Below are 11,235 nucleotides of genomic sequence, written 5' to 3' on the forward strand. Positions count from 1 at the left end.
CCTAAGAAATCTTTGTAATAGTTACAAATTTATAATTTAACTATATCTAATGAATGACTGAGACAAAACACAAAATGACGTTCCAAATAAATGTCATAAAAAATCACATCTTTTTGTATTACTTTAAATGTTAAATTTACAGTGCTCAATATGTGTAAACCTCTGGTATGTGGTGGCATATAAAAGGGAAAAACATCTATTATTGAGAAACTTCATCAAAGAGCTCTTTCCTCATTAGCATAAATCTAGGTTTACATTTAGACAAAGACATTTGTCTTTATTTGTATTATAAAGACAAGATAACGTGTAGCTAAGAATTCATGGTAATAAAGTTCACTTGTCACCTCTCAGACTTGCAAAATATAGTATCTTTAAACTGGATGTATGAATATATAGTACTTAAATTATACCTACCAATAAAGCTAGTCAATAATGAGGAAGACTCCTATCCCTGTAATCCTTTACTTGTAGTTTGGGTCTAGTAGTGATAAAACAATGACTAAAACCATTAGAGAAAATAGCTTCCTGGTTACACATACATAATTTGATAAAGGTAGGTTTTCAATATTTGGGTAACTATTTTCTGGGGGAAAAAATGACGGCCATGTGCAGCAGCTCATGCCTATAATCTCAGCACTTTGGGAGGCCAAAGCAGATGTATCACGTGAGGTCAAGAGTTCAAGACCAGCCTGGCAAACATGGTGAAATCTCATCTCTACTAAAAATACAAAAATTTGCTGTGCGTGGTAGCAGGTGCCTGTAATCCCAACTACTGGAGAGGCTGAGGCAGGAGAATCGCTTGAACCCAGGAAGCAGAGGTTGCCGTGAACTAAGATTATGCCACTGCACTCCAGCCTGGGTGACAGAGCAAGACTCCATCTCAAAAAAAAAAAAAAGACTACTGCTGGTCATGTTATTTTTATTAAGAATCGCATCAATAACTTTAGGCCTGCTGTTAATTAATAACTTAATTAATGTAGGGGTTTTTTTGCCTAAAAATATAATTTCATTTTGCATTTCCAGTCTCCTCCTAAAATCAGTTCCAAAATATTTAAGCACTTATACATGGCCCTTCCAAGCAAATCACAGAAACTAAAACAAGTTATGTTACCACTAAAAGGATCACAGCATCAAAGTATCAATAATTTTCACCAAAGAATCCAAGCACATTTTAATATTTTCTAGCCTCACACCTGAACGGCTTGAACCTTTTGTGAGAATACTCACTGCCATAAATAACACAAAGAGCTTGAGAAACAAAAGCACAGGTTAATAACACCAAATAACCCTGTTTCCTTGTATTTATGTACTGACAAATTGTTTTTGCTTCTTTGTTTGTTTTTGAGACAGAGTCTTGCTCTATCGCCAGACAGGAGTGCAGTGGCGTAACCTCGGCTCACTGCAACCTCCGCCTCCCGGGTTCAAGCGATTCCCCTGCTTCGGTCTCCCGAGTAGCTGGGACCACAGGTACATACCACCACACATGGCTAATTTTTTCTATTTTAGTAGAGACAGGGTTCCACTATGTTGGCTAGGATGTGCTCAATCTCCTGACCTCGTGATCTGCCCACCTTGGCTTCTCAAAGTGCTGGGATTACAGGTGTGAGCCACCAAGCTCAGCTGAAAAATTATGTTTTAAGATAAATAATTTTAAGAGCAAACAGTCTGTTTTTAGGTTGTCTGGTTGTATATTTGACTAAATTTCAAAGTTATTCATATAAAATAGTGTTTTATTCATTGAAATGAGGCTTTACAGAAGATAAACACCGTTATACAAAGTAAAAACATGTAAAGCAGAAACTCAGTATAGATAGCATCAACCCACCTTGCAGAAAGAAATCTACCAACTGAATTATTGTAAACAAATAATGCAATTTCACAATTAGATGTTTTGATGAAATTATTTTGCCCATACTTAACCCTTTAATAAGTAAATAAGTATCACAATCATTTGAACTATTCTCAAGCTTAATATAAACATCATCACCTAAAATAGAGTTAAGGTTGCAATCCTTTAGAAAATAAATATAGTAAGTAATTGCCATTCTGTTTTATATCAAATAAAACCGAAACTGTCACAAGTAAAAGTCGTTCATGGAACTTTTATTTCAGTTGCAGAAGAATCAAAAAAATTCCAAAACCACTGACCTAAAACTATCAACTGCCAAAAACAGCACCCAGGACATAGCAGACACTTAAAATGTTTTACCAATCTTTCCAGGACATTGTTTCTTCTAATTTGGCCATCTTAATAATAGCCACCATTTATTCAATGTCTACTATTGACTGTGCACTATACTACTGCTTCACAAACATTTCATGAGTTCTCACAGAGAAGTCTTGTAAGTTATATCCCCACCTAACAGGAGAGGAAATTAAGGCTAAGTAACTTGTTCAAAGGAACACAGATTGGCAGATGAGTTTAACTTGGCCTGTGTAACAACAAGCCATGCCTTTCTGCTATAATGCCTTCTATATAATATTCTCTAAGTATAAACTTTCAACAGAATTTCTATGATGAAAATGATCTTTCTCATAGTAGTAACTCATGGCCTAAATAGCACTAAAACATTGTTTTTCCAATATGTTCAAAATATTTAAACAAAAAATATATGTTCTCATAAAATATGTTCCATTAATATATCCCTTCCCAGAACCTCCTTTGATATTTAAAACAGCCCTTTCTGACAGCCAAAGCATATATAAGGACACACTAGTTCAGTCCAGCAAATGGAAAAACCTCCAATTAAAGCAAAGACAAAAAATATCTTAAAAATGGAACCAAAGGAAATCACTATTAGCCCTTCTGATAACGATGAGCTAAAACCTTAAAATTTAATAACCAGACAATTATCTAGCCAAATGGGCAAACATGAAGCTAGGTAAGTAAATAGGAACGAAAATATCAAGCTATATGAAATTGTCATCAAATATCAATGTAAGTTTGGCAAGTTTGGAAAATAAAAGATTAAAGTTAAAACCTGTCTCTTTACCTCAGGACTTTCCAGAACACTTAATGTGTTAACACGAATTCTAATCTCCAAATAAAATGTGCAAACATTACTCAAGGTTACATAGCTAGCTAATGGCAAATTTAGAACCATAACTTAATTCTTCTGATTCCCACTCCAAAATTTGTTCTACTTCCCCAAGACTTTATAATATCTGATCTTAAAGGAAGAAACTTCGCAAGCATCGCTTCTACAGAAATACAAGATGGGAAACATTAGTGGTTTGCTCCAACTGAAATATTTACCACCAATATTTACCACCACCCCGCTAAAACAAACAAACAAAAAAAGTAGTAAATAATTTTTACATAACAAGCCTCTTCAAAAAAAGCTAAGGCCAGGAGCGGTGGTCACGCCTGTAATCCCAACACTCTGGGAGGCCAAGGTGGGTGGATCACCTGAGGTTAGGAGTTTGAGACCAGCCTGACTAACATGGTGAAATCCCTTCTCTACTAAAAATATAAAAATTAGCTGGCGTGGTTGTGTGGTCCCAGCTCCTCAAGAGGCTGCGGCAGGAGAATCACTTGAACCCAGGAGGCAGAGGTTGCAGTGAGCTGAGATTGTGCCATTGCACTCCAGCCTGGGCGACAGGGCAAGACACCATCTCAAAAAAAAAAAAAAAATTAGTCCAGCATGGTGGCGGGCGTCTGTAGTCCCAGCTACTCAGGAGGCTGAGACAGGAGAACTGCTTGAACTCAGGAGGCAGAGATTGCAGTGAGCCGAGATCACGCCACTGCACTTCAGCCTTAGAGGCAGAGCAAGACCCCGTCTCTTAAAAAAAAAAAAAAAAAAAAAAAAAAGCTAAGAAATAGTATTTCACAGATTATATGCACCAATGGTATTCCAAAACCTGTATTCTTATCAAAAATACTTTCTGTAGAAAACCAGGTATTATTTTTTCTAATCAGTACCTGACAGAACTAAGAGAATGGTAAGGATGGCAACCTAAACTGTGAGGCTCATCAGATTATGGACCATGTTGGTTTTACTTACCACCAGTACCAGAAGCTGATATACAGATGGTATTCCATACATATTTGTTAAAAGAATGAATAACTCCCTGCCCCATCTTTACTTATCTTTATTAAGTTACAATATCTCTGAATCTTGAGTTTCCCCACTTACAAATGAAGTGGTGAGACTCAAATGATCAAGATCCCTTTCATTTTTAAGAATGTGTGAATCTGCACCTGTAATCCCAGAACTTTGGGAGGCAGAGGTGGGAGGATCGCTTGAGCCCAGGAGTTCAAGACCATCCTGGGCAACATAGTGAGACCCTGGCTCTATAAAAATTTAAAAATTAGCCAGATGTTATGTCACACAACTGTGGTCCCAGCTACTTGGGAAGCTGAGGTGGGAGGATCATCTGAGCCCAGGAGGTCCAGGCTGCAGTGAGCAACGATCATGCCACTGCACTCCAGCCTAGGCAACACAGCAAGACCCTACCAAAATAAAAAAAGAGTTTATGAATCTGGCCAAGCATGGTGGCTCACACCTGTAATCCCAGCATTTTGAGAGGATCACTTGAGGCCAGGAGTTGGAGACCAGCCTGGCCAAATATTAAGACACCCTCACATCACCCCCATATCCACAAAAACTTTTGGACATAATGGCAGGTGCCTATAGTTCAGAGCTTTGGGAGGATGAAGCAGGAGGATCACTTAAGCACAAGACTTTTGAGACTGCAATGAACTGTGATCACGCCACTGCACCCCAGCCAGAGTGAAGCAAAACCTTGTCTCTAAAAAAAAAAAAAAAAGTGTGAATGTTATACAAATTAAATCTCAAGTCCTGAAAGCATTTGAAGATATGTCCCTGAACAAGCAAAAATTATAACAAAAGTAACATTAGCAAGGTACTATATCTCTCATTTAAAATACCCAGTAACCCTATAAACTAGTCAAGTATCATTATCGACATTTTACCAGTAAAGAAACTGAGACCTAGAGAAGAGGACTAGACCAGAACCACAAAGTTATGAAGTTGTGACACTTGAGCTTTAAATCCAAGATTTTAGTGTTGAAATTCCCAAATCTTTCCTTTATATCTTGTCATGTGATGACAGAGATAAGGAGGAAGCACTAACAGTGTTCCCTGGCTTTCAGCTATTGATTCAGGAGGGCTACGGGACAGACGGTCTCCCCCAAACTCTCAGATACCCCACATCACACCAACCCAATGTCAAAGATCCAATTATTTGTGGGGAAAAAAATGATCTAAATGCAACAAATCAATCAGATTTTTCTCTTTAGAGCCCAAGGTTGACTAAACATCATTACTATAACAGAGGATGACATTCTCAAAAATGAATTCTAAGTTATAAACAAAAATCTTCTACATCAAAAGACAGTTTTACTTCAAATTATATGTAGTCACAGCTAAGAACAGTACTGTTACATATTAACAGACCACCTTACACCATTATTTTGCCACATTTAAAACGGGAGCTCCACTTCTGAAAACTCTGCTAAAAGAAGTAAGACAATGTCAACTATTACCTCTTCCAGGTCTCATTACATAATGCCATATTTCAAAACACATCACTACAAGTGCAACCTATCTGAATTCCAGTAACGAACAAACCCAGCTTCTGGTCTCAAAGCTGGTGTTAAAACAAACAAACAGCTACATCACACACTTCTCCAAGAAATACAACATACAACCAGGCAACCAGAAACATCCCAAGTTGTAAGTTTCCCCACGACTCTAACCAATCAGCTGGTTCTCATATTTGTCAACCCTATTAACCTTGTGTCTTAAAATATATACATATTCTTATGTCAAATATAGGTGTTTCTAACAGCTATGGCAAAACCCCTTTCAATAGAGAGTATAACATAATAAAATAAGTATATACTTATTAAGCCTCTCCAGTACATAACACTCCATTGAATTTTCTCCCACAAAAATCTAATGAGCACCACCTTTTCTGGGGTTTACATGTGGGGAAAGTTTGTAACATGCTTAGAGTATCAAGTATAGTATAACATGCAAACACAATGCTGCACTACTACAGAGTAACGGAAGAACATATTTCTCCTCCTCAAAAAAAGAAGTCAATTATTCTCATCCAAAATACATGCACACAATACACACAAAAATATACACCTGTCATACATTATTAGTTACTATTAGTTAGTCTGTTTCGGAGAACTTAACAAAAGTTTAGCTTGTTAATACCTAAAAATCTCCAGACCAGCGGTCCCACGCCTGAAAATAACTTATCATGAACGCCAGTGAGAATTTTAACAAACCAAAACTACAAGCCACTGCATGAAGCAGTACTTAAATTCCTCTGCTGGTAAATGCTCCACAGCATCACAGCCATCTCAAGTTCAACACTAAGTAGTTTGAGAAGAGCTGACGACGGGTCAGTCAAAAATCTTTGCGAACTGTCACAAAACAAAAGTCACAGAGCATGTGCCAGCTTTGCAGCCAATTCAAAACATCCTAGTACCATCGAATTCAGGCGATTCCCAGAGCAAATTATCCAGAATAGCCTATGCAATTTACCAAAATGCCAAGGAGTCCCCAGGAGTGTAGAGCAAATGATCATTTTGGTCCCAGGACCGGCTCCTCTTCACACGAGGATGAATTTCCTACTTAGTGCCAACTGTACACTTGCATACTCCGAAAATAGGGGCAAGCCGTGAATACCAGAGGTTACAAGGGCAGTGTTTCTATTTTATTATGGGCTGAAGCTCAGAAGGTTCCCAATGCTGAAACGCTCGACCTATAACCCAAAAGTCATTTCCAACTGCGCTCTCTCCCAGGATCATTATATCCCAAACGGAAGCCAATTATTACCTGTAACAAGGCCTGGAAAAAACAGAGGACTTTAAAAGTTCACCTAAGAAACACCAAAATGGGGTGGGGGGTGGTGGATGGGGGGAGGACTTCGAGGGAGAAGGCCAACCTTAAAGCATCTCGGACTCAAAACATTTTAAAAGCCAAAATACGTACAAAGACCCCAGGCAGAGAGAGGCACACAGACACTCAGTCATCCCGACAGAATGGGGTGCCAGGGGTTCCGTAAGACCAGCCGTCGGGATCGAGGCTCCGATGTGTCCCGGGAAGGTCTGGCAAGCCAGGCCAGGTCCGCATTGTGGCCGGGCGGTGCGCGCAGCCCCTGCTCCCGGGCCCCTTTCTCTCCCCCTCCCCACGACCAGGCCTCTCCCGGCTCCTCTCCCCTTCTCCCTCCCTCTGTCCCTCCCCTCCCCCCAAGACACACAAAACAAGGCCACCTCCCTCCGAACCCCACCAACTTTCCAGTGCCCCCACACTTCCCACCTCTCAGGAGCACACAGAAGCTGCAGGCCAGGAGGCTCCTCAGGACGGCCCCCATCTTCCCTTCTCGCGTTCTCTTCTCTCACCGGCGAGGGGCGGCAAGAAGACGGGGAGGCGAGGAGCCGGGGCGGCCGCCGCAGCGGCAGGGCTGCACTCTCATGCTTCCCAGCTTCCCAGGCAGAGAAGAAAGAAAAGGGCACGTCCAGGCTCCGCGCGCGCCGCCGCCGCCGCCCTCTCTACCGCGTCGCTCGGCCCCAGGCTCGCGCGACGCCAGCGTCTGCTTCCATCCCGCCGCCTCCTCCCCCGGCACCCCGCTTCCCTCGCGCAGCTCCTCATTCAGCCTCTGACTCGCGCAGCGGCGCAGGGATACGTTCGGCGCAGGCTCCTAGGGTCGGGGCAAAGACGTGTCCCTGCGCACGGCGAGCCCCCTCCCCCGGCGCTGCCTCCTGCGCGGCTGGGGAAAGGAGTCGGCAACCGCAGCACGGCCTCTGCGTAAGACCCCGGGAGAGGTGCTGGGCTAGCAGAGGCGAGCTGGCGAGAGAAGGCCTCCTCCCGGCGGCGCATTCCAGCGGGATTCTTTCCCGGAGCGACCGCTTCGGCCCTCCCCGCGGAGGGCGTGAGGCTGTACCGAACAACATTGGAGCCGGCGTGGTCGGGACTACTTTCTGCGGCTCGGCCAGGCAGCCGTCTGCCCCAGTCTTTGTGCGGCCGCCGCTGGCAGGGTCAGGTCGGGCTTCGGGTCCGGGCCCCCAGCCACCTGGGACGGCCCAGCAGCGGTGCACGCAAGGGGAGCCACAGCGGATCCCGTTGCGGCGAGATCAGCTCCGTCTTCGGGGTTGGAAACCGGTTTCAGCATCCTTTTTTTGGGGGGTGGAGGAGCGTTCTTAAACGCTGGTTACGCTGGCTTTCAACGTGGATCTGGTGAAGGATGTTAAAACGCCAATTCAAAACTGAGATTGTTATTTCTCTCCTGCCTTCCCAGAAGTACAAACTGCCCCCAGAATTAAGCCCGACCAACACTAAAGATTTCTAAACTGACAAAATTTCAAGATACATGCGTCAAAACCTAAGACAGAAGAAAGGGACAATTGGACAAAACTATTTAAGATTTCCTAAGTTGCATATAATAACGAATGTTTGGCATGCTTTGATGATCAATTATCAGCTTGAGAAGGAAAGGATTCCCCAGAATCTCAGACGGTACACAGCCTCTGCGGCTCCCAATGCACTGGGCATTCAGGAGTAATGGCCCAGACGCCTCCTGAAATCACCTGCCAGGCGTCAGTCTGGGCAGAGGTGCTCCAAGAGTTAACCCTAATGGCGCCATCAGATGCATCCTGCCCAGCTGACACACGCCCTTACCTGGAGGCAGCAAGAAAGTGGAGCTGCTACCACAGTTACTGAAATACCCTAGCTTGACTGTAATAAATACATTTTAAACAATCCTGCTAACTCCATTTTGCCCACCCTGAGCTATGTTGCCCACCCTGAGCTATGTAGGGCATTCTGTTCTGAAAGCTTGTGGTCTGAGGCGCCTGGCATCTTTGTAACCAATTTTCTGAGAAACAGGGTCCACTGGCCTATGCATCCTGTACTTGCAACCGTGCAACTGCTACCCTATATCCTGAATAAAAAACAACTTTAAGTAGAAATTTTTTGTTAGGCACCCTCCCTTCCCCCTAACCTGCTCCTTCTGCTTCTCTAATAATCTGCTTACCACCCCCTGACCCTAAACTGGTATAAAAATGTTGACCGCCCTGTATTCGTGGCAGAGAGGTTTGAGCTCCAGCTGACTCTTAGACGCCGGCATTAAAAGTGGACTCAGCAAACTCAGAGCGTGGCGCTTCTATTCAATCTCGCTCGGGTATAACGTTACAAGTATCTCAGTAACATTGGAGTTCACTAGTACTTGAACATATGTTATATTTGACACTCAAAACTACCCTGGGGAAAGGCAGGTTTCTTTACTTATTAACTTTATTGCACAGAGGAGGAAAATGAGAACCTGAGACGTTAATGACTTACCCAAGGCCACTCAAGTAGTGAATAGCAGGACCTGAGCCCAATCCAGGTCTCTGACTTCAGCCAGTTCCCTCCAAGAAATGCGTGCTGAACCAAGGTGTTGTAGGTTTGTAAGCAGATGGACCACAGAAACAGCCAAATCACTTTCTCTCAAATTCACCTGACAGTCTATCCACCGTTGATATAAATGGCCTGCTTCTAAGAACCAAGTCAGTTTTGTATCCTGGTTTCCTCAAAACAGAAAACTGAGATCAGATTTTTCAGCAATAGCCTGGAGAATGCGTTGCTGTGACGCTCATGAGGCTGTAGAAACACTAGAAAGTAGGGCAGAAAGCACGAGCTTTGGAATAAGATGTGGGTTACAATCCAAACCCCACCAGTTGTTAGATGTGCGACCTTGGGCAAGATATTTAAATGCATTGCACCTCAGTTTTCTCATCTGTAAAGCAGGGGCCAAGAACTCCTTCAGGCTTGTAGTGCTTAAATTAAATTATATAAACTGCTTAATATATACGAGGTGCTCAGTAAATGATCAGAACCTTCCACTCTCACCTCCTTCAAGGTGAATGGTGTTATAGTAACTGGGAATCCTTGGGAAATAATAGGAGACCCAAAAAAATGCTCAAATGTTTATTATAAGGTTATTTGTAGTTATAGGTAGTGAACCACTGAAGCTAATGAAAGTTAACCTTTGGGGCTGGGCGAAGTGGCTCTCACCTGTAATTCTAGCATTTTGGGAGGCCAAGGCCGGCAGATCATGAGGTCAGGAGTTTGAAACCAGCCTGGCCAACATGGTGAAACCCCATCTCTACTAAAAATACAAAAAGATTAGCCAGGCATAGTGGCATACGCCTGTAATCCCAGCTACCCGGGAGGCTGAGGCAGAAGAATCACTTGAACCCAGGAGGCAGAGGTTGCAGTGAGCCAAGACTCTGTCTGGGGGGGACAAAAAAAGTTAACCTTCAGGACCCCTCACTTTGACAGGCCCCTTCCAATGTCTGGGGAGGGGCCATTGTGATATGTTCACATGGTCCTATTTGCGAAACAAAGATAATTTTTAATTCTTTTTCTGTATAATTGTATTATACAAAATTGTATAAGCTTCAAGTCCCACAAAGCCAGGATGTATTCCTATTTATAATAGAAAATGGGGTATGACCTAAATCTCCTTAGACTATCAACCTAAATAAGGGAATGAGATAATATACATTGCAACATGGTGAAACCCTGTCTCTACTAAAAATAGAAAAATTAGCTGAGCATGGTGGTATGTGCATATAGTACAGCTACTCTGGAGGCTGAGATAGGAGAATCACCTGAGCCCAGGAGGCGGAGTTTGCAGTGAGTTAAGATTGCACCACTGCATTCCAGCCTGGGCCACGGAGCAAGACCCTGTCTCAAAAAAAAAAAAAAAAAAAAAAGAAAGGCCAGAAAGTGGCAGGTAAAACACTGATTGAGGCCAAGCACAGTGTCTCACACCTGTAATCGTAGCACCTTGGGAGGCCAAGGTGGGTGGATCATCTGAGGTCAAGAGTTCAAGTCCAGCCTGGCCAACATGGTGAAACCCCATCTCTACTAAAAATACAAAAATTAGCCAGGCGTGGTAGCACTCACCTGTAATCCCAGCTACTCAGGAGGCTGAGGCAGAATCACTTGAACCCGGGAGGCAGATGTTGCAGGGAGGCAGAGGTTGCAGTGAGCCAAGCTCACGCCATTGCACTTCAGCCTAGGTAACAGAGTGAGACTCTGTCACAAACAAACAAACAAATAGAAACACTGATTGAAAGTGCTACCAACTGAAGAAGGTATGATCAATAATGGCAAATACAGTGTTAACAATGGAGAGTTTGCTATGAGAAGTGCTGAAAAGAGGACATTGTGACTTAAAACTTTCTAAAAGGTCATTGATGGGACC

At 43.0% G+C, this 11,235-nt stretch overlaps 1 protein-coding gene across 1 annotated transcript in view; it reads right to left on the reverse strand.

The window, feature by feature from the left end:
• Nucleotides 1–7,487, reverse strand: part of LRP6 (LDL receptor related protein 6) — a 147,312-nt gene extending 139,825 nt beyond the window's left edge. Inside the window, exon 1 of the mRNA XM_032253650.1 lies at nt 7,302–7,487. Coding sequence (XP_032109541.1) covers nt 7,302–7,356 — 55 coding nt within the window. The 5' untranslated portion in view covers nt 7,357–7,487. The remainder of the gene's footprint in view (nt 1–7,301) is intronic.
• Between the last annotated feature and the right edge of the window lie 3,748 nt (nt 7,488–11,235).

Source organism: Sapajus apella, unplaced genomic scaffold, assembly GCF_009761245.1.
Source record: "Sapajus apella isolate SASKATOON/1434 unplaced genomic scaffold, GSC_monkey_1.0 scaffold84, whole genome shotgun sequence".
In the NCBI taxonomy this organism is placed as follows: Eukaryota; Metazoa; Chordata; class Mammalia; order Primates; family Cebidae; genus Sapajus; species Sapajus apella.